The sequence below is a fragment of the Danio rerio genome, chromosome 21 (assembly GCF_049306965.1).
Source record: "Danio rerio strain Tuebingen ecotype United States chromosome 21, GRCz12tu, whole genome shotgun sequence".
Classification (NCBI taxonomy): domain Eukaryota; kingdom Metazoa; phylum Chordata; class Actinopteri; order Cypriniformes; family Danionidae; genus Danio; species Danio rerio.
The window spans coordinates 11,431,142-11,455,898 of NC_133196.1; the positions used below are offsets into that span (position 1 = coordinate 11,431,142).

The 24,757-nt window shown below is 32.6% G+C and overlaps 1 protein-coding gene across 20 annotated transcripts in view; it reads left to right on the plus strand.

The window, feature by feature from the left end:
- Positions 1 to 24,757, plus strand: part of LOC567670 (probable E3 ubiquitin-protein ligase HERC1) — a 167,731-nt gene that overhangs the window by 71,153 nt on the left and 71,821 nt on the right. For 6 of the 20 annotated variants that reach the window (XM_073935784.1, XM_073935787.1, XM_073935785.1 and 3 more), the window contains exons 30-41: positions 1,706 to 1,860; positions 1,972 to 2,237; positions 2,351 to 2,452; positions 3,899 to 4,066; positions 5,812 to 6,051; positions 7,412 to 7,495; positions 7,702 to 7,918; positions 9,869 to 10,178; positions 16,101 to 16,864; positions 19,220 to 19,421; positions 21,951 to 22,108; positions 23,800 to 23,883. In XM_073935784.1, coding sequence (XP_073791885.1) covers positions 1,706 to 1,860; positions 1,972 to 2,237; positions 2,351 to 2,452; positions 3,899 to 4,066; positions 5,812 to 6,051; positions 7,412 to 7,495; positions 7,702 to 7,918; positions 9,869 to 10,178; positions 16,101 to 16,864; positions 19,220 to 19,421; positions 21,951 to 22,108; positions 23,800 to 23,883 — 2,750 coding nt within the window. Of the gene's footprint in view, positions 1 to 1,705; positions 1,861 to 1,971; positions 2,238 to 2,350; positions 2,453 to 3,898; positions 4,067 to 5,811; positions 6,052 to 7,411; positions 7,496 to 7,701; positions 7,919 to 9,868; positions 10,179 to 16,100; positions 16,865 to 19,219; positions 19,422 to 20,332; positions 20,401 to 21,950; positions 22,109 to 23,799; positions 23,884 to 24,757 lie in introns of all 20 variants that reach the window. The other 14 variants (XM_073935797.1, XM_073935798.1, XM_073935799.1 and 11 more) reach the window with 6 other exon arrangements.

Sequence of the window (24,757 nt, forward strand, 5' to 3'; positions counted from 1 at the left end):
ACATTTAAAGGCTTTACTAGGTTAATTTGGGTAACTAGGCTGGTTAGGGTAGTTAGGCAAGTTATTATATAACAATGGTTGGTTCTTTAGACTATCAAAAAATATATATATAGCTAAAGGGGTAATAATTAAGACCTTAAATTGGTATTTAAAAAATTAAAAACTGCTTTTATTCTAGGCAAGATAAAACAAATAAGACTTTCTCCAGAAGAAAATATATTATCAGACATACTGTGAACATTTTCTTTGATTTGTTAAACATCATTTGGGAAATATTTTTAAAAAATTATAAAAATTCAAAGGGGGCTAATAATTCTCAACTGTATACTGTATATGACACAGTTTCATCTCAATCACGAATTTAAAGCATGCTGAAATATTAACGAGAGCTGTTTATCCATTATAAAATTTACCGAAATTACTATCGCATAACTTTTCCAAATTTTAATCTTATAATATTTTGTAGTAGGCCTATTTTGTAATTTTTTTATTTATTTAATTTTTTTATTTTAACATTGATCTGCTTCATGATCTGACTGCAGTCTTGGTTCATTTGTTATTTCTCTCTCTAATTTAAGCCTATAATGCATAATTCTAATTATAAATGTTTTTTTTTTTTTTTTAAATGGATTGATTCAATAAATAGATTTACAAGGGGCTATATATACGAGAAAGTCTTTCCTCTTTGATTTATATTTGGTGACAATGTCTGTGGGTGTCAAAATGAAAATGCACCTTTTCGCTTATAGTGTCCTATTCCTTATTATCATAAATTAAAATAACAACACATGACAGCTGAGCAGAATCTACAAGACTCTTATCAATGTGAGGAGAGTTTACTCGCACGTGACTTGTTTTTTTTACTATTTTGGTCAGTTTACAGTGTAAAAGCGAACCGCACCAAGAACAAAAATAAACATTGTAGCAATTGAAATCCCTGTTTCGAAACAAAACAATCAATCTATGGGTTTAAAGCACCCTAACATGGCTTACGAAGACATGCTTTGTTTCCTCATAATTCAAAATTCTTAAAAATCATACTTAATAATGGGCTTAATGGATATTCAAGATTTGCCACAGGGTTGGGTTTAGGGGTAGGGATGTGGAGTAAGTCCACATAAAAAGCGGTTTTTACAGTATAAAACACATTATGCATCATAAACCAAAAATATAAGTGTGTGTGCTTGTGTGTGTGTGGGGTCCTTGTTTTCATCACATTGTTGGAATGTGTATTCATGTACTGTATAGCAACAGCATTCATTTTTGACCATGTTTTTGGTCCCCATGAAGAAAACCGCTCATAAAGCTTCTAGAATTAAATATTTTGAAAACATTTGAACAGTATAAATATGATTACTTCTATGGGAAGCCCCTGTAAAACAATGTGTCAGTTCAAGTTTATTTGTATAGTGCTTTTCACAATAATTATTGTTTCAAAGCATCTTTACAAAAGGTGCACATTATTGCATTACAATCAAATTAGTTTGTATTAGTTACCATAACTTTATTAATTACTAATAATTTCAATGAATTAGCTAGTAACTAACAGCTTTTAACAGTTAAATTTATTATATATAAACAGTTATCCTGCAGATATATATTATAGGCTATAGGGGATGTCCATGTGTACATGTTCAGTAAAGTGTATTAAGTGTATGTTTTGTCCACAATAGTTGGCATCAATCTGTGTGTGTGTTTTCCCCAGTTCCTGTGAAGAAGCCTTGCCGCTGGACGTGTCTCAGGCTCTCATGGATGTGATGAGCGAGCAGCTGCAGGGTTTGTTACATGCAGTTCACCAGCAGGAGGTGCTTGAGAGGAACTCTACGGAGAGCATCCCAGAAGAAACACCCAAACAAGAAAGTGAGTCCTTAGCAGACGAGATTCAGCCTTGTCTGTGTTTATTTGGAATTTAATATATTATATTTTGTGTTGAATTATTAATAGACATATAAATATTATTTTTTATTTTAGTTGCAGATGTGGTTCGCAGTAGCAGCAGCAGGGTTGTGGAGTCCCAGCTTGCTGATTTTCTGGTCTTTCTAAGGCGTATTTTGTCATTAAGGGTCGCCAAAAGAGTGTCTGCATTTGTCAAGTGGATTGATCCACTGATGACGGTTATCTCTTACAAATGCAGCTCGGGAAATCCACGTTTCTACAATCTGAGGACAAAGCTGCTGGCCTTCCACATTCTAGAAGCTCTTCTGCCGGCCTGTGCGGACCCTGTCATCATGAAACAGGTAAAAAGGGGAGTGCTTTTTAGTTTTTGTTCACTTTACATTACTTTACATTTGGTTTGATTCGTTCTGACGTCAATGAAAGCATGTTTCAATTCATATTTGCTTAATTTCAGATCGTGGATCAATTATTTAGCCTTTTGTCCACGTACATGTGGGAAGAACCTGTCGCTCTGAGAAAAGCTGTAGATAAAGAGAGAACTGAAAGCTCCGAAAAGGTATTTAAACCCGTCTTTTGTTTGCACATTTCCCTCAATTATACATATTTTTAAAGGGCTACGAAACCCCACCTGTGTTTTCACACCTCTAGTAAAAAATTCATAAAAATTAGCATAAAAATTGAAGTCTTGATTTGGGCACACGCTTATTTTCACCGAGGCAAAACAAACACAGACACAGGGCTGAAATACAGTGACTGTTTACATGGAGATCAGTAATCCAATTATTTGGCAAATTATTAAATAGTGTACTTTAACTGCAGGTTGGCACGTTCATTCAGGAATTTCATTCATGCCCCTTGTTACAAATGAGATATTTGATTCGAGGAATAGCTTGAAGTGTGAATTTTTAATGCAATGTTTGATACCGCATGGCGAGTGAAAGGAAAAAAAGTGCCGCATTTCTCGGAAGATGCACTCTGTAGGTAGCATCATAAAGCAATGTGTTTTATTCCTGTCACAATATGCAGTGAAAATCCTACACGGCGGTAATAGTTTAATTGCGGTGTTTACATGTTTAAGCTCGGGAGAGCAGCATTGACAGCGGATATTTCAGTCTATAATATTGTAGTGATATTAACGCTCTGTAAACTTTAGTAACTTAGAAATCATTTGACTAAGGTCTGTCTTTAAACACTGAAAGAGTAATGCTGACGATTTGAACTATAACTTTGCCATCTGAAGGAATAAAGAAAGAGCACTGATCGCTCACTTACCAAATTTGTAGAGACAGGACAATCAACACCAACTGGAGCCGTGTCTTTATTAGAGACGAGCGGCAAATGCGGATTTCACCATTTCCAGATGCGAAAAGTTCTCGGGTAAGAAATGTTCCTTAGACACGTATTTTTGTCGAGCGTTGCAGGCACTGTAATCAACACGTGAGTCCAGCTGAGCTCTCATAGCGGGAAAATGGAAACAAAAACCTTTGTTACAGCACATTAATAAACGCAACACTGACGACCCGTATCTCCAAACAATTCTTCTTCTCCCACTTGTTATGGCAGCACAACGCGGCGTCTCTCTGCCGTCTGAACACTGTACAGGTACAAACAGTCTTCGAAGCTATCATGCATATTAATAAAGTTGCAATGCATACTTCCGCATACCGTGCTGATTGGTTTGAACCAAGCCTTTCTCATTAAGGAATGCAGCACACTCAGAGACGTCATGAAGTACTTCCAGGTACAGACAGCCAGTCTACACGCTGGAATACACAAGTATTTAATCGCCGTGACGCAGCTTCAAAAATTTGTTTCAAACTGGAAGAACGAATTTGCTCGAAATAACACAAAGACAACCAATTTTCACTTTTTTTGTGAAATATATGTGTCCTAATAGTGTTTTTAGCAGCATATATGACTGTCAACAGCTCAAATGTGTTTTGGTATTTCGTGACCATTTAATTATTACTGATGCTTTATTTCATTTTAATCTGTTTTCCAGGACAGTGGTAGTGAAGATGAATGTATTCCCATTGGTGATTTCTCTTTTGATCCCCATAAACTGATCTGTTGTTCTCTGGAGAGTGGGAATGTTCTTTCTCATGGATCTGGTGGAAAAGGATACGGTTTGGCCACCACCGCCATCACATCTGGATGCTTCATCTGGAAGGTACCAATGCAAAATACATTCACAGGTGTAGTTTACATTGTTCCTAGTCATACTGTGTTAAAACATGATGTTTGTAACATGGTAAGCTATGCAACTTGCTAAAACATGTAAGCACATGCTCATAGTGTGTTAAAACATGTTAACAGTATGCTAAATGACTCTAAAAAACATAACAATGCTAAAACTCTAGCAGTGTGTTAAATAAGTATTTAACATGTTAAATGTTACATTTAAATGTTGGTATTGTGTTAAAATGGCCATTGTGGGTTGAATTGTGCTACAAACATGTTCGCAGCGTGTTACTCAAGTGTGCTAAAATGCATGTTGTGTTGAATAGTTGGAAAAGTGCTAACAATAGTATTAAATTGTGTCATGAAGATGTTAGCAACATGCTAAACATTAGCACATGCGTATAATGTGTTAAAACATGTTAGTAGCAGACTAAATAATGCTAGAAACATGTTAAACTTGTTAGCAGTGCTAATTTGAGTTTTAAACATGTTTGCAACATGCTAAAACATGACAGAACTTGCTCAATGTTTTAAAACATGTTAGTAACATGCTGAAACCTGTAAAACCTTGCTCATAATGGTTTAAAACATGTTAGTAACATGCTAAAAATGATAGAACTTGCTCAATGTTTTAAAACATGTAAGTAACATGCTAAAACCTGTAATAACTTACTCATAATAGTTTAAAACATGTTAGTAACATGCTAAAACCTGTAATAACTTGCTCATAATGGTTTAAAACATGTTAGTAACATGCTAAAACATGATAAAACTTGCTCAGTGTTTTAAAACATGTTAGTAACATGCTAAAACCTGTAATAATGTGCTCATAATGGTTTAAAACATGTTAGTAACATGGTAAAACATGTAATAACTTGCTCATAATGGTTTAAAGCATTTTAGTAACTTGCTAAAACATGATAGAACTTGCTCAATGTTTTAAAACATGTTAGTAACATGCTAAAACCTGTAATAACTTGCTCATAATGGTTTAAAACATGTTAGTAACATGCCAAAACATGATAGAACTTGCTCAATGTTTTAAAACATGTTAGTAACATGCTAAAACCTGTAACAACTTGCTCATAATGTTTTAAACATGTTAGTAATATACTAAAACCTGTAATAACTTGCTCAAAATGGTTTAAAGCATGTTAGTAACATGCTAAAACATGATATAACTTGCTCCATGTTTTAAAACATGTTAGTAACATGCTAAAACTTGTAGTAACTTGCTCATAAGGGTTTAAAACATGTTAGTAACATGCTAAAAGATGATATAACTTGCTCAATGTTTTAAAACATGTTAGTAACATGCTTAAACCTGTAATTACTTGCTCATAATGGTTTTAAAAAATTTAGTTACATGCTAAAACATGTAATGACTTGCTTATAATGTTTTAAAACATGGTAGTAACATATTAAAACATGTCAGCAGTCTGCATAATCATCTTTAAAGCATAAAAGCTGTGTGATAAAACATGTTAACAAAGAGCTAAAAACATACAAGCAGTGTGTTAAATCATGCTAGAAACACACTAACTTTTTGATAAACTATATTATGCCTATACAGCCAATTATAACTATAATAGTGTGTTAAATCATTTTGAAAGCACGCTACTTGTGTGATAAAACCTGCAACACTATAAACTGTCATGAATTATCATAAACATTGAGGCCAGGCCTCTCAAAATTGGTCTAAAAATGTTACAATCTGTGTCTTTTGTACATTAGTTTTATATCACTAAGGAGAACAGAGGAAATGAGGGGACGTGTATCGGGGTGTCCCGATGGCCCATCCGAGACTACAACCATCGCACCACTACAGACATGTGGCTGTACAGGGCCTACAGCGGCAGCCTGTATCATGGAGGAGAACTGGGTCGAGCCCTGCCCTCCTTCACACAGGGCGACACCATCACCTGCATCCTGGACATGGAGGCTCGAACCATCTCCTTCGCCAAGAACAACAGGGTCAGTGTGTGTTTTTATGCATTCAATAACCATTTAACACATACCAGTATGATTTACAAACTATCTTCAATTTACAGTATATTGATTATGATTAGTGACAAACAAAGTGGTGCTTGATTTAGAAACTAGTTCAATGACATGACATTGAAATTAAAAGATTGATTTACTGAACTACTGTATCATTTTAATTAACAATGCTGAAAATCTGTTATATACATATATACAGTATGTGAGCCGTAATGGGTAAATATATCAAGTGTTATACTGAAATATGATACACATCTGAATTTAAAAAATGTTATTAAATTTTTAAACTTAAGATTAAGAGAAATGTATTTATTTGTCCTATTTACATATATTTTTCTGACGTTTATGTAAATACATTAACTTTTTAAGAAATATGCATGACTGATCTACTGACTGATTATTAAAAAATATAAATTTAATTGATGTGAATTATATAACATTAATTATTTTTCATATTAATAAAATTACATTTTTTTTTATTTAACCTTAAAGGTATTAATACAATAAAATAATATCTTTAATGATTCAGTGAAATAAATATTTATAAAGTCAAGTCTTTTACTACAATTTTATCTAATGATTATTTAATGTATTTTCAAATATTGTCATGTAAAGTGAAGTGAATTTGCACCTTTAAATAATTGAAGTCAAGCTTTATTATTGTTTTTTGTATCGCAAAATAAAAGTTTTCTATCCAAAAAGAAATCAGAGCTATTCAAGGTGAGACTGCCACGTCTAGTATGAACGGAATGTCTTATCTGCAGATATTTAAAAACATCCCTCATTTTTAGGGATATTATGCTTTAAATGTAACTCTTTATATGACATAAAAATATCCTCATGAAAGAGCTCATATATCCTATAAATTAATCCAGCAATCAAATTGAAAGATAACATTTTTTATAGGAGTATTTTAGGTTAAGCTTTATTACCACAGAAAATAGTGACTAGAAAAGTGTTAGGGCGTTTTAAAACATGCTTACAATGTGTTACGTTTTGCAAAAACAAAAAGTTAAAATATGTTGGCACTGTCCTAGAACATGCTATATCATGCTTCCAAAGTGTTACATTTAGTTAAAAACAAGTTAAAATATGTTAGCAGTATGTTCAACTATGTTAGTATTGTGTTAAATCTAGTTAAAACATATTAGCGTTTGTTAAATCATAATAAAAAAAGAAGTTGGCAATATATTAACCATTTTAGTGCAAGAAACAGTCATTAAAAACATAATGTGGAAAAAATACTAAACAGTAAAAAAAAAAAATAGAAATAAAACTCTTTGGAGCAAACTAGAGGTCTTGTGTAGTGATTTAACTGTGTTTTTGTTTACAGGAGCCCAAGTTGGCATTTGAAGGAGTGGATGCCACTGAGCTTTACCCGTGTGTTCTCTTTTACAGCAGTAACCCAGGAGAAAAGGTCACCATACACTCCCACATTTACGTCATGCTATTTAAATGAAAAGTACACACCATTAAAAATAAGTTTGTTAAAAATAAACAGTTCTACAAATCAACTATCATATATCGAACTGAAAAATCAGATCTAATGTTTTTAATTTAAAATCTTAATAATAGCCATATCTAGCTGTACAAATGACCTCTGGTTCCTCCTCTGGCCTTTAGGTGGCGCTATGTGACCTGCAGATGCGCGGGATGCCCAGTGATCTTCTGCCAGGAGAGCCGCTGTGCAGCCCAAGGGCCACAGTTCTGCTGGAGTCCACCATTCAGCTGCTCAGAAGACTGTATGTGAACGATGACTGGCTTCAGCATATAAACCAGCACATGCTAAATAAACTACAGCTCATCAACCCGCTCATGAGGGACGGACACAGCAAAATGGGTCAGTTAACTCTTCTACTTAATTTATTTATTTGCATTATGTGATCAGATTCATCTTTTAATGGATATATAATAAGGTGCTGAAACTGTGCGATGATACTGTAATTGATTGTAGTTGGAATGTTGATTGTAAAATTTTAATGATGCTGGTAATGGTGAAACAGCTTTTTTGTCATTTTAATAAATGCCAGAGTTTTTTTTTTTCTATAAACGTAACTCACCACATTTTGAAAAGGTGAAATGTTAAATATGTAAAAACAACAGACTGGCCTCATTAATGACTGTATTATTCAGAGAACACTTACTTAGAAATGTCAGGAAAATAAACGTTTCTTAACTGTTTATTTAAAGTCGTAATTGCAAAAGCAAATGTTATTTCATGCATATTTTGCCATTTTATTTTTTACATTTGGAATTTTGTTGTATTTTTTGTAAAATGTATTTGAAACTATGACATAAACAAATTTTTTTGCATTTATTGTGCTATTTTATAATTATTTATTTATTTATTTTTATTTTATTTTAGTAGATATGTATTTAATTAGAGATTTGTTTAAGTATCTTTTTAATTTATTATATGGATATTTAGGTATTTTTGTATGTAGGTGTTTATATGTGTATTTGTGCTTTTTATTATTTGGTTTTAAATATACCTAAATTTATAGGTATAATTGGTAGGTTTACATTGACACTTTTATCATTTTTGGATATTTGTGTATGTATGTATGTATGTATGTATGTTGGTATTGGTAGGGATGTATATTGCTAGGTTGTTTACTACCTGACTAAAGTTTTGTCGTCGATCCCAGTTGTAAGAACGACAAATAGCTTGACTTCTAGTTGATCATTTGGAAAAGTGGCAGGAGGCAGATTTTTTCGATTGAATCATCTGTTGAGCTGCATCCCAATCATCACAGATACTGCAGAAGACCTATTGGAACCCACATGGACCCAAGATTATCACATAAATCAGTCAAGTTTGGTGAAGGAAAAATCATGGTTTGGGGTTACTTTCAGTTAGGGGGCATGTGAGAGATTTGCAGAGTAGATGGCAAAACAAGCAGCCTGAGGTATCAAGACATTTGTGCTGCCCATTACATTATAAACCACAGGTTAGGGCAAATTGCTCAGCAGGAAAGCACTCCTTATACTTCAGGCTCCACATCAAAGTTCCTGAAAGCAAAGAAGGTCAGGGTGCTCCAGGATTGGCCAGCCAGTGATATGAACATTATTGAGCATGTCTGAGGTAAGATGAAGGAGAAGGCAATGAAGATGAACCTATAGAATCTTGATGAACTCTGGGAGTCCTGCAAAAATACTTTCTTTGCCATTCCAGATGACTTTATTAATAAGTTATTTGGGTGATTGCAGAGATGTATAGATGCAGTCCTCCAAGGTCATGGGAATCATACACAATATTAATTCTTTTTCCACTGCACCATGAGTTTATATTCTATACTGTACATTACTCCTGTTAAGTGACAAGACTTTTGTCTTAGCAAAGTCAGACCTTACTGTCCTAATTTAGTAAAATTAGCCTCAGCTAGAGGCCTTTGCCTTTCATACTAGCCACTTCTTATGCCAAATGATTAACTAGAAGTCAATTATTATTTGTTGTTACTAAAATTTGCATAGGTGACAAGATTTTTGTCAGGTTGTGTATATTTGGGTATTTATGCATATGATATTTATGTCATAATTTAGGTGTGTATTTAGGAATTTAGTTGTGTATGTATTTAGGCAATAATATGTTGGGCGTTATGTTTATCATTATTATTATTTATTTTATTATTATTATTATTATTAGTAGTAGTAGTAGTAGTAGTAAACAGCTGAAATCGAGTCATTTGTACGCTAATTAAGTAATGATTAAAAAGCTTGTAGAAAAGCTGAACAGTCTCCCTAAAATGCTAAAAAAACATCTTTATGTGTGTCCTCTGTCCTCTTCCAGCAGGTCAAGCCAGTAAGGAGTCTGATGAGAAATGTGGGCTGAACAGAGAGAGGGCTTCAGCTTGGGCAGACGTGGGTTCCTCCTCAGACCACCTCTCGGGCCCGGCGGGTCTCTCTGATGCACAGCTCAGCGTCCTGTGCTGTGAGGTCTGGCCTGTCATGGCTCTTATCGGAGGGGTGGACAGCGGCCTTCGTGCTGGAGGAACCTGCCTGCACAAATCCAGCGGCCGACGAGCCACACTGCTCGGGGTCTTGAAAGAGGGAAGCCCCCTGGCCAAACTGCAGTGGGAGGAGACAGACTTCACTGTGAGGTAAGCACACAACATTTCTTTTGCACCCTTTTGTAATGCGGTTTGCAGTGAAAAGCTGTGCTTAAATATACAGCTTCAAGCAAAGGTATGGGGAATATGGAAAACTGATACAAATTTGACTCAAGTTAAATATTATTTACTTGTTACTGTAACTAAAGACATTGCAACATGATGTGTTTATCACATTTACCAAGGTTGTTATTATTAAAAAATTAATAACTACATTTTAGAAAGCAACGGTCAATGTAATGGTGCTTAATAATATTTCTCTGTTTAAGTTTTGAGATATCCTGACTTAAACAGATGGCTCAACATTACAGATAGCTCACCCCACATTTACTCACCCTGACTCTGTCCAAGATGTGATTTTTTTTTATTATTTTAATTTTTTTCAAGCTTTTTTTGTTTTGTTTTTTTGTTGCTGAAACCAAGGCTGCACAAAATATTGTTTGAACATCGACATTAAATGTAAATCAAAGGCGGCAACACCAAGGCTCTAAAAATACAAATTTATTGAATTAAAAAGGCTGACACAGAGCGTGTAACGTTTCGAGCCACCCGGCTCTTCATCAGACAATGTTCATCACAATCAGGTGCTCCTTTTTATACACTTCCGGATCACATGATCTCTTCTCGCATATATGCCAACATATACATACACGCATATGTATACATACACAATCGTTCATATATACATACATACACATGAATACATGTATACACATTCACATCTAGTCTATAGCTTAGATCAAATTACAAAAAATATATATAAATACATAAATAAACTATAATATTACATCATTTAATTTATTTATAATTACATTTAATTTGCACTTTTTGCGATTTTGGCTGAGCACCCAATTAAGAGAGATGTGCGTGCTTTTATACAGTTTAAGGATCGACATTGCAATGTGTTAAAGGTGCAGTATGTAAGTTTGACACCCAGTGGTTTTAGGTATTCTATTCCAGGACAGGGTGTCCACGGGTTCTTAAAAAGTATTAAAAGTGTTAAGCCACATTATTATTTACCTTTTTATTTGTTGGTATATATATATATATATATATATATATATATATATATATATATATATATATATATATATATATATATATTTATTTTATTTTTTGCTTGTTTTTTTTCTCATTGTATGTGTTTAAGTTGATACTATCTATACTTTTTGAAATATAATTTTGTTTTGCCTTCTTTTTTTACTGTAATTTACCATAAAAAGTCATAAATAAATTTTAAAAAAGTATTAAAAGTTGATAAATCAATAATGACAAAGTTAAGGCCCTTAAAAGGTATTAAAAAATCTTAATCACTTTTTTGTGAGGTTTTAAATTTTATTCAAGTGTTGTTCAAAGTGTTTGATCCTGAAAAAAAGTAAAACAATATAATTATTTTTCTCAATGCACGTAATTGGTTTGGGCCGGGGCACGTTCGGCCAAGCTCGTCACATAATTTCCGACAAATGTGGGAAGGTGATGTGACGCTCTCCATATGTAGCGAAACCATAGAGTGAAACAAATGGCAAAATGGGAAAATGTAAGTTTGCGTACGCCTGTTTGGAGAAAGATGAGTTTAAACAGTGGCTGAAGCTTGTCGCTAAAAACAAACGTGTAATTTATTCTTTCAAGCTTTGTTTCTTCCGAGCTTATCTGAGTTCTATTGCATGGTTGTGCTGCATTCGTTTATTTAACTACAACTGTTTAACAACTGTTTATTAAGTTAAGGGTTGGTTACTGACTAGGAATTATAGTGGTGATGAGGTCTTAAAATGTTCTCAGAAGGTTTTTAAAAAGTTGTAAAAGGATATACTGCATATACCCTGATGGATCAAAACAAACGCTAGCACTGGTTGCCAGATTGAGGACCAACAGGAGCATGCCTGACTATTGAGCCTTAATTCTAATTTAGGTCTGATTTAAATGTTCAAAATAAAAGCAATGGCACACAACAGAAGTACTTCAGCATGTACATTTAATAATGTTAAAGATGTTTAATATGTATTAATAAGAGTATAAACCTTACCGTTTTGTGAGTGAGTGCATATTCTGTGCTTCTGAATAAATTTCTGTCATGTTTTGTTTGCTGCAAACAGCCAAATTGCTTATCACTGCAAATCTCATCATGCAGCGTGTTGTTTGGATAGGGGTTTACAATGTAACCAGCTCACCTAATGTTACGCTCGTAATATTTAAATTGTTTGCTATAAATAATCACTTCAGGTTAGGGCTGGGTGATTTTTTTTATTATTATTTTTTTCTATTTTTTTCGATTTATTCGAATTTATGTTTTAAGACAATTTAATTTTATATTAAATAAATTTTTTTTACAATAAAAATGTTAGATACATTATAATTGCACCAATGCACTTTGGTTCACTCTCTGTATGAAGCAGGTAGCACACCAGAAGCGCCGCTCGGCGATGCGCCGCGCAGCACCATGCGTTTTAGATTTCTAAACATAGGTTTCTATCAGGGTACACACACCGGCGCCGCAAGTTGGCAGCGCCCAGCCAGGACTCAGGACGCTGTTCATATTTCAGCCGCGCCACAGAGCGCCATCTGATTAGTTTAATGTTAAACATCATGCGAATGTGCGCGTCTGGTGTGTGATACTTTAAACTGTCATGTGCGCGCCGTGTCGCGGCGCTTCTAGTGTGCGACCTGCTTGACTGCCTGTCTGGGTTTCGATCATGGTAGTGACAGACTGAACACAGAGACTGGACAGCATAATTTAACCCAATGTATGAAGTTGTGGGCATGCATCGCAGAGTTGGTGCAAATTCAACTAATACAAGCATTTAAGTGTCTTAAGTTGTGTATTTTTCTTTTGTTAATACCTTTGCATTAAACCACTCTCAGTCTCACTCTCACACTCCCGCTACTCCAGCACTGCGAGGGGATTTACAGTCAGACTAATGCAACAAGTAAAATCCTACATGACTTCACGCTGTACTAAGTCACGTCTGTGTGGAATGTGAAGACATATTCTCTTATCAAGTCGATAAACTCTACCTTTCAACATGTATGAAGAACGTAAAAACCTGCCCTGTGAAAAACCGCACCGATCTTAGTTTGGTTTGAACACGAGCAGAGGTGAGGGCCTGTAGCAGTGAAAATGAAAGTACCCGCCCCCATGACGCTATTTAGTGGACCTAGTTGAAATCCAGACTTACAGTCTGGCAGCATAATACAGAGAGTGGTGCAAAGCGCATCAAATGATCGGTATTTAAAAGGGGGAAAAATAAAAATAGAATAAATATATTATTTTATAATATACACACATCTGGTGCTTTTGTTTGCTCCTGCTATACGTCCACAACTTCACACACGGGATAAAATTAGGCTTTACTGTTTTCATGTTTAGTCCTTTACTTCCACTGTATCTTTTTAAGAAAAAGGCAGCAGCATTACAACCTGTCATTCAATCAGAAGACAAAGTCAAAGCCAAGCTGACAGCCAATCCTTCCTAGGCTCAGCAAAACTTGCAAAAAAAACCCCTCTGTATTCCTGCAACTGCAATATTTACGCATATATTTATTATTCAAATCTTCTGCAACGATATTTAACTCTTGAATTTGTTTTACATTTATTTACAGCTTGTTGACTAATTTATGTATGGCATGGCCATTAAAAATACAATGTTCCTTAACCAGATGGTTTTTCCAAGTTACTTATAAAGAGAATGTTACTTCAGTCATGTTGTTGTAATGTTTTAAGTTGACTAGTTACACACAAAAAAAAAAAAAAAAAAAATAGAAATCGTGAATCGGTCAAACTTAATAAAAAACCTAGATTTTTTTTGCCATATCGCCCAGCCCTACCTCAGGTGGAACTCTGAATCTGTGTCTCATTTCGGAGTCTGCTACTGTTCACAGGAGGCCTGTGAAATATGCTGTTTTCCACCAAGGCAACCTGGAATGCTAAAATATAATTGGCTAAAGTGGCATTGGGCGGGGTTAAAAGAACCAAAACAGACAGACGTTCCGGCACATAACAGATATTTTCAAAGCAGAATATCTGACTTCAGCATTGCTTTTCAGATAAACAAGAATGTTCACTTAGCATGTTTCTTAAATATTTGCAAACATATTATGGTATTTTTATGCTTTGGAAGAGTCAAAAACTTACATGCAGCACCTTTACGCCTTTAAATTCCACTTTAAGATAAATACTAGTATCTTGAAATATCTAGTAAATTATTATGTGCTGTCATCATGGCAGAGACAAAATAAATGAGTTGATATAAATGAACTATTATATTTAGAAATGTGTTGAAAAAATCTGCTGAAATTGGTAAAAAAATTATACTGGAGGGCTAATAATTCTGACGAAATTTGAGTCACACACACTTTCTATACTCCACACCAAAGTACAGTATACTGAGGCCAGGGGTGTCCAAACCCGCGGCCCGCCATCAGTTTTGTGGAGGCCCGCGAGGCTTTTTATGAATAGTAATTGAATCTGGCCCGCTATACAAAAATGAACGTAATTCAATTAATAACCACCGGGTGTCGCTATTACATGGCTTCAATTAGGCAGCACTTCTTGTTATGATGTAAAACTAACCGACCAAACTGAAAGAAACATAATTGATAATCACATTTTGGCGAGCCATGGCACAACCAAGAAAAAGGAAAATCAACAGTCAGTGCAGGAAGTTTCAGTCACGTTGGGGTAAAGAATATTTCTTCACAGAGGTCAGTGGAATATGTGTCTGTTTAATTTGCCAGGAATCAGTTGCAGTAATGAAGGAATATAATATGAAAAGACATTATGAAACAAAGCATCAGGCCTTCAGCTCTTACACTGGTGCCGAACGAGATCAAAAAGTAAAACAATCAGCAGCTGCCCTATCAGCTCAAGCAGTTTTTTCATGCTAATAAAGTGCAAGAAAATTCTACACTGCACTGCAAAAAATGTTTGTTTTTTTTATTTAGATTTTTTTCTTGTTTTAAGTCCAAATATCTAAAAAATTTTAATTAAAGGAGAATTGTCTAATTTGTTTTGAGAAAAAATATGCCAATATTAAGTGAGTTTTTCCTTAAAACAAGCAAATTAATCTGCCAATGGGGTAAGCAAAATAATCTTGTTTTTATCTTTTGACATAATATTATTTTGCTTACCCCATTGGCAGATTAATTTGCTTGTTTTAAGGAAAAACTCGCTTAATATTAGCATTTTATTTCTCAAAACAAGACAATATGTTTTGCTTGTCTTGAAAATTTTTAGATATTTGGACTCGAATCAAGACAAAAAAATCTAAGTAAGAAAAGCATTTTTTGCAGTGTGGCTAGTTATGAGGTAGCTCAGCTAATCGCACAGCACAGGAAACCCTTCACTGAAGGAGAATTTATAAAGGATGAGTGTTGCAACTGTAATTTGCCCAGAGAAGATTCAAGTTTTTTAAAAACTTGAGTCTTTCTAGAAACACAGGTGGACGACCAAAATAAAATAATTCCATAATAATATGCACAAACACATCTATCCATCCATATATATATATATATATATATATATATATATATATGCGTGTCTGTGTGATGTATGTAAAATTTGGCCCGGGACAACTTTTTTTTTTTTTTTTTTTTTTTTTTACATCTGGCCCTCGGCCCAAAAAGTTTGGACACCCCTGACTTAGGCGTTCAGTGTTCCGATGCTATTGTAATTTTATCCATATTTCTATATGTTATACCTGTCCTGTTCTTTTCGCCAGTTGCATGTGTCTTTTTTCTCCCCCTTCCCACTTCTTCACTCTCCTTTTTCTTGTATTGTCTTTTGTCCACTTCATTTTTTTTCTAATCATGGTATCCTTTCCTTTTCCACTCTTTTTGTTTCTGTCTCGTCCCCTTCCGTCTCACTCCTCTCCTCATCTTCATTCTGCTTGTGACCTGCTGTGGTCCCACTAACCCAAAGCTTCCTGAATTCTTGGTCACCCAGCGACACTCCTCTGTCCTCCCTGGAGCCGTGTGACGTCCCGCAGATGGACATGTCCCGCTGCTGTGGACTCAAGCCCTCTGTGTTGTTCGACCTCATCCTGATGACTGGCATCTTGGAAGAACAGGAGCCCCCCTCTACATCATCCGGGATGCAACGAAACCGGATCAGCTCAGAAGGTGGCCCACGTAATGAACTGGAGAGACGTTTGGATGAGGATATTGCTCGTATTATTATGGACGAGGAGAGCATGAGCTGTCCGGTGGATGAGGATCGAAATAAAGTAGAGGACAGAAGAGATGAGAACCAAGAGGACACGTTCAGACCCCTTATAAAGTCCACCGAATCAACATGTGCACCAATACTCGCGCCTCAACCGAGAGCGGACTTTTTTGCATTGGAACTACGCGCAGTTCGCATTTCCTACCTCCTGTTGGGGGCGCTAAAATCCCTGGCTGTCATTTTGAGCTGCGGGAAGTTCACTGATCTCCTCCTGGTTCCCAAATCAGACGCGGTGGTGAATGTAACAAGCCCTGACCCAGCGAGGACCTCTGCTGTTGGGGAGGAGAATGCCGAGTTGCGCTCTGTGCTGCAGTTTGTGGTTCGGAGCATGGTGAAGTGGGCCGTCAGACCCTGTCCTATCAAACAGGCCATGGCTTTATCTGACCTGGAGAGGGCCCAGATTATCATCTTTAAAGGAGCGCTGAGCAGATTGCAAGAGGATGGGAGCAAAGAACACAAAGGTTTGGAGATTTTGAAAGAGACAAAAGAGGGTTGAATGCTGAATATCTCTTTGTTTGGTTTTGTGTGCTAAAACTATAATATGTGGAATAATGATAAAAATTAATTATAAATGTATATTATTTATAATTAAATAATATAAAATTATAATAATAACAATAACAACAATAATAGTGTTTATTTTTATTATTTATATTACTATAATAATAATAATAATAATTATTATTATTATTATTATTATTATTATTTTATATTAGTATTATTATTATTATTATTATAGTAATATTAATAATAATAATAAAAATAATAATAATAATAATAATAATTATTATTATTATTATTATTATTATTATTATTATATAATAGTAATATTAATAATGAAAATAATTATTATTATTATTGTAATATATTGCAGCTCATTTGTTTAAAAGTATTAATAAAATATTGACAATTAATTATTATAATAGTATAATTATAAGAAATTATTATTATTAGTATTGGTGTATAACATTTTATAATTTAACATTGGTGTTGCAAATTATTATTTCTGTTGATTTACTTGTTTTAATTTATATAATTTGGTTGTTGTTTCATAATGTAATAACTTTTAATATTATAATAATTATTATGGTTGTTAATTTATTACAGCTAATTTGTTCATAATGATTTAAAATATTAATAATTAATTATATTAATAATATATTTATAATACATAAATAATAATAAAATATAATTATTATCATTAGTTTTTATAATTTGTATCATTTTAACATTGTTTTTGAAAATTATTATTTCTGTTGATTTACATGTTTTAATTTATATCATTTGAACACTGTTAGATAATGTAGTAACATTTAATATTATTGTTTATTTATTACAGCTAATGTGTTCATAATTATTTAAGAATATTAATAATTCTTTATATTAAAATATAAAATCTTATATATATATATATATATATATATATATATATATATATATATATATATATATATATATATATATATATATATATAATAAAAATCATAATAATGTATTATTATTAGTTTATATAATTTGTATATTTTTTATGTTGATTTACATGTTTTAGTGGATAAAGTTAGGTCAGTGTGCTTGATAATACATTAATGGTTATTATTGTTATCATTATTTTGATATATATCATATATCATTTATTTATTTAAATATATTATTTATTTATTTATTTATTTAAATTTTAATTTTTTCTTTTAGTCTATATATTTTTAATTATGCAACATATTATAATTGTAGTATTCACAACCAAATAAAAATATTCAGCATTCCACCTTCTGCACTTGCTAAATATTTAGTTTAAATGCTATTGCTGATGCTAATTCTAATGCTAATAATAATAATAATAAGTATAATTATAAGTATAATTATAATTATAATAATGATAATAGTTTATATGATTAATATAATTTTAACATTGTTGCAAATCATTTTTTTACATGTTTTAATTTATATAATTTGATCATTGTTTAATATTGTAATAACATTTAATATTATATGAATAATTAGTATGGTTGTTTATTTATTTATTACATCTAACTTGTTCATGATTATTTAAAATAATAATAATTTATTAGATTAAAAATATATTTAAAAAATAAATCATATTTACATGTTTTACATTTGTTAATTAATATCATTTGATTATTGTTTGATAATGTAATAACATTTAATTTTATTATTATTATTATTATTGCTGTTGTTGTTGTTATTATTATTATTATTATTATTATTATTATTATATTTTAATGTTATTATTCTAAACACATTATAGTTGTAATAATAATAATAATAATAATAATAATAATAATAATAATAATAATAATAACAACAATAATATGAGTTTATATAATTAATATAATTTTAACATTGTTGTTGTAAATCATTATGTTGATTTACATGTTTTAATTAAAATCATTTGATCATTGTTTGATAATGTAATAACGTTGAAAATTATTATTGTTGTTGTTGTTTATTCATTTTAATATTATTATGCTAAATACATATTGTAGTTGTACACAATTGTTGTACAAATAACCAATATTCAGCATTCTACCTAATAATAATAACAATAATAACAATAATAATATATACTACTACTACTACTAATAATAATAATAATAATGATAATAATAATAATAACAAATATGACATAACTGTTTATTTATAATTTTATATAGTTTTCATTTTTAGTAATACCATCTGTATTTAGTAGTAGTTTTGTTTATGGAATTACTATTATATAAATTTTTGATTACAAATTAATTAATTTACTAATTTAATTTGCATTTTAATTACTTGTTGCTCTGTGTCTGTTTTCATAGATTCTGGGACTCACTCTTCCTCTCAGCCGGTGTCCAAGTCCTCCAGTTCAGTCTCTCTTTACAGCAATGGCTCTGAGGGCACAGCCATCTTCGGCCAATCAGCTTCACCCTCCACCAATGACCTCACAGCCTCCCTCCTTACTGCCCTGCAGGCGGATGGACTGGAGAACTTCAACCCGTTCCTGCCCATCAACCTGCTGCAGTGAGTTTCTCTGTCATACAATACCACTGATTAGTCTACATGTGTTCATGGCAATAAGCACTTAAAGGGATAGTTCACAAGAAAATGAAAATTGACTCATTATTTACTCTCCCTCAAGGGATTTTAAACCTTTATGAGTTTATTTTATTGCAGGAGATATTTAGTAGAAAGCTGAAAACATGTAATCACTGACTTCTATAGTAGGAAAAACAAATACTATGGTATAATTATGGTTACAGATTTTCAACTCAAATCATTTAATGAATTGTTTTAGTTTATTTATTTATTTAATTAAATTTTTTTTTATTTCAGCGCTACTAATTAACTTGGCAACTTGTTTTATTTTATTTTATTTTATTTTATTTTATTTTATTTTATTTTATTTTATTTTATTTTATTTTATTTTATTTTATTCCTGCACTACTAATTAACTTGGCAACTCTTTTTATTTTATCTTATTTTATTTTATTTTATTTTATTTTATTTTATTTTATTTTATTTTATTTTATTTTATTTTATTTTATTTTATTATTTTTTTGTTGTTTTATTTTATTCCAATTTCCAGCATTATTAGTTAACTCAGCAACTACTTTTATTTTGTTTTGTTACTTTATTTATTTATTTATTTATTTTTCATTTAATTCCAGCTGTACTTATTTACTTAGCAACACTTTATTTAATTTTTTAAACTTAATTTAATTTATTTTGTTTTTTAAATTGTATCTCATTTTATTTAAATTTTATTCCAGCAGTACTAATTAACTTAACAAAATTTTTTTGTCTAACACACACACACACACACACACACACACACACACACACACACACACACACACGCACACACACACACACACACACACACACACACAGTCAGGTAAACTGTCTGATGTGTTTGGATGTCCTCACTTCAGATCACTGTCGACTGAGACACAGACACAAACTCACAGACAGCTCACTGAGAGTGTGTGTGAGAGCACAGGTGAGAGTGTGTGTTGAACTCATGCTGCTGTTAAGCTCAAGTGTGTCAGCATGGCTTTATAACGCAAGTAGGGCTGGGGAAAAAAAGGTTAAAATTAAATTTTTTTGGTGGTCGATTTGATATTAATTATCATAAGCCATTAATACAATAGGTCTTTACTTGTGTATTCTATTGGGGATTATTATATTATTATTTAATATTATTACAAGGTACAATAATACTGGGAAATTATCTGTTTATTACATGGCTATCTGGAATACTTGCTTCTGATTGTTCAGTCATGACATTCCAAGGTATTTTTTTTTTGCAGTTAAAAACCTCTAAATCATTGTTTCCCTACCACGTTCCTAGAAGACCACCAACACTGCATGCTTTGGATGTCTCCTTTGTCTTTCACACCCATTACAGTTGTTTCCGTTTCTGCTAATGAGCTGATCATCTGAAAATCAGGTGTGTTTGGTTAAGAAGACGGAAAATATGCAGAGATGGTGGTTGAGAAACACTGCTGTAAACAATGCAGACTCATCCTGGAACTTGTAATAACCTTGACCGTCAGTGAATATGTTCAAATCTATATATTTACATTCATATTTATCTGCTTGTCTGTCATGCCGCTGCTTTTGACTGTTTTGAATTGTTTGGCGCCATCTTGTGACTAAATAATAGATTGGTAGTTTACTCTATGCTATCAGCTTTGTGTTTTTACTTTTTGGCGCCATCTTGTGACTGGATAATCTGCAGGTCAGTTCAATATACTTCATCAGATGTCGTTTCTGTCAGCTTTGCGTTTAATTAAAGGCTTAATAAACTCAGAACAAGGTTTTGTGGCGAACTGTTGTGTTTTGTGTGCAAGTAGCCATGTAATAAGCAGGATAAAATACATCTAGGACAGGGCTGTCCAAACTTGGTCCTGGAGGGCTGGTGTCCTGCAGATTTTAGCTCCAATTTACCTTAACACACCTGCAAGGATGTTTCTAGAAAGTCTAGTATGAGCTTAATTAGCTAGCCCAGGTGTGTCTGATTGGGGTTGGAACTAAACTTTGCAGGACACCGGCCCTCCAGGACCAAGTTTGGACATGCCTGATCTAGGAGATGTATTTCTGTTTTCACTGAATAAAGCCATTCTGTCTGTTAAAATAATGTCTTAGAGTAACAGCAGCTTAATAATACACTGTCAAAGCACAACATAACAAAAAATAATAATAATTAGTGCTCTTTGAAAGAATGTTTCATAAAATCAATATTTTATTAAAATATGAAGAATTTATTTGATATATTTTATCATTTATGTATGTTTACACATGTTTTTTCTTTGTATAAATTGGGAATCCCACTGTTTTTTCTTCAACCCCTTTTATATTTTCTATATTTCTACTACTTCTGTCCTGTTTTAAATTTTAATGCTTATATTTAGAAATATTGTGTTAAATCTATATTCACTAAATCAAATTTGAGAGCTTAATCAATACCCAGCCCTAAAAGCAAATACCATGCTCAGGCTGAAGGTTTGCTGTGTGTGTGTGCATGTGTGTTTGGCTGGGCTTCTCTAGGCGGATGGTTCTGGCTCGTTTCCCCACACTGGCAGGTCTGGTCCACAGTCCGGTTCTTCCTCCGGGCCTCAGTCTGACCAGCTCTGCGTCCTGTGAGGGCTTCACTGAGCAGCAGACCAGCTTTCTGGAGCCCTGCGGTCAGACCAGGACCCCCGTGGGTAAGACCGCTTTAATAACATCCTGGCAATGTGGGTGACTGTTGCATGGCTCTATCTAGATGATGTTATAGGAGTTATTAAATAGATTTTTGTAAAGTAACAATTGGATTGGTTTATGTTTTGTCTGAAAACTGACTGCTTGTGCATGTTTCACATTTGAGTCTTGTATCATTAAAAAGATGTTTTAGTTTTTCATATAATGTGTTCACTGGTTTCACTTTTTTATTTTAAAACCCTTGAATTGCAAGACCTTTATATATCTGTTTATTGCAAGATATATATATATATATATATATATATATATATATATATATATATATATATATATATATATATATATATATATATATATATATATATATATATTTATATATATTAGTAGTGTAATGGATCACAATTTTCACGGTTCAGATCACATTATGGTTTTTTACTCACAGATAGGATAATTTTTTGGATCAGCTAAGAAAAGAGGAGGAAACAAATGTAAAAAAACAGCACTGCAAGACACTGTTGGATTCATAAAATAAAATGAATAAATAATCAGCTGAATAAAAATAAATTGTAAAATATTCAGTACTTTGAAAAATTCACTGTTACAGTACTACTGTTGCTTATAATGCTAAATGCATCAATCTAACATTATATTTTGTAAAACCCATAATTTCTAGATTTTTTAAATAAATGATTTAGTTATTCCCTCATAAAACTTCAGGTTTCATTGCTAAATGTGTCATTTTTATTATTTAGTGGCATATTTTTTTATGGCCTTTTGGTTAAATAATGTAATTGCTGCTTGAAACTTTCATTTTTGAGCACATGACGGTGTTTTTATCTCTACCATAAACATCAGTGGTTTTATCTAATATATAAACTGTTATACCAGTTCTTCCTTGTTATTTGACTGTTTGTAACTTTATAACTGACTTAAAAGATTAAAGACTCAATCTCTTTCTTGATTTTTGTGTTTTCAGATTTGAATGCAGCGATCAGAATGATTAATAAACGTGTGGAAATTACCATCATTTATAATTTAGGTTGCGTAGGTGTTGAGATCCCGATCTTTAAATGATAAATCATGCAGCTTACATTGAATGCAATATTACAGACTAAACAAGTAGTGACAGAAAACACTGTAAATAACCTAAGAAACCCAACACATTGCAAATAACCTACCACAACTTCTTCCGTCATCGTTAAATTTTATAGTAAAGCCTAAATGCATACATGTGTATTTTTAATCTACTGTACAAGTTATATATATATTAATCCGTTGGTAACATGTGTTCAGAACCGTAGATTGTGATCAGTAAAAGTCATGGATCAACCGTTAATCCATTACAACCCTAATATATATATCTTGTATATTTTTTTTATTTATTTAAGATTACAATATTTTTTTAAAAGCAATTCTTGCTTATCACTAAGGTCCTATTGATACACTGCTGTGTAAATCAAATTATATTGTAAATGTAATCTTTTAAATATATTAAATATAGTGTTAAATTTTAAATTTAAATAAGTTAAGGAATATCTAAAAGCATTAATAGAACAAGTTTATAATTTGTATTATTTTGTACACTATATTTTGAAGATAAACAGTTTAAAAATCATGTTGTCTGACTGACTGCATTAGTCAGCCGAGTATAAACACGTTCTGATTTATTATGTAATATTTTATTTCTGTCCTTCAGAACAGCCCCAAATGTTTGTCCCAGTTCGATTGCTTGAAATGGGCTTCTCAATGAGACACATCTACAGGGCCATGGAGGCGGCAGGTACCAGAGCCATTCATACCTGCTGTCAGTCATCTGAAAATAGTCGAATGTATCAAGCTATCAGTAATTAAAAACCAATAATCCCAGTGCAGATATTTAGAGCTACAAGTGTTTTAAAGGGATAGTTCAACCAAAAATTAAAATTCTGTCATCATTTACTCACCCTTCACTTATTCCAATCTCGTTTCAGTTTCTTTGTCTTGCTCAACACAAAAAGAAGATATTTTGAAAAATGTTGGAAGTCTGTAGCCTTTGGCACTGTTGTCACTATGGAAGTTAATGGCTACCGGTTTCCAACATTCATCAGAAAAAATCTGTTCGGTACTACGAGTGGAACTAGGGTTGAGTAAATGGTGAATAGATATTCTTCAAGTGAATAAATCTCTTTAAGATTTTTTTTCTTTTGATTTTTTTCTCTTTAATTATTAGCTGTTGATGACTCACTCATTACACTTTCCCTTCATGAGATCCTGCTTCACCCCTCACTGTTTTCCCTACTGGAGCACTCGACTCAATCATTGGAAATTATTAGTGGAGCACAGCACGACATCTTATTTTGTGTTATAAGTGTTAGTTCTACAGTTCAGCAAAATTCAGCAACCAAATTACACTGTTTGCATATTATTTGTGAGCAATTGATTTGGATTGCATCATATTGCAATCAAGAAAAGAGAACACCGTGGCAATGAAAAATGCATTTGTTACAGTTTTCAATGATCATTAATGTCAGTTAATAAACATGCACATATTCTTTGTTAGTTCATGTTAGCTCAATTTTATTAAAAATATTAGTAATGTACATATCAAGAGTTGTATTTGTTGAATAAAAGCAAAGCAAAAGTTTAAATTAAGATTAACTTATTAAATATTTTAC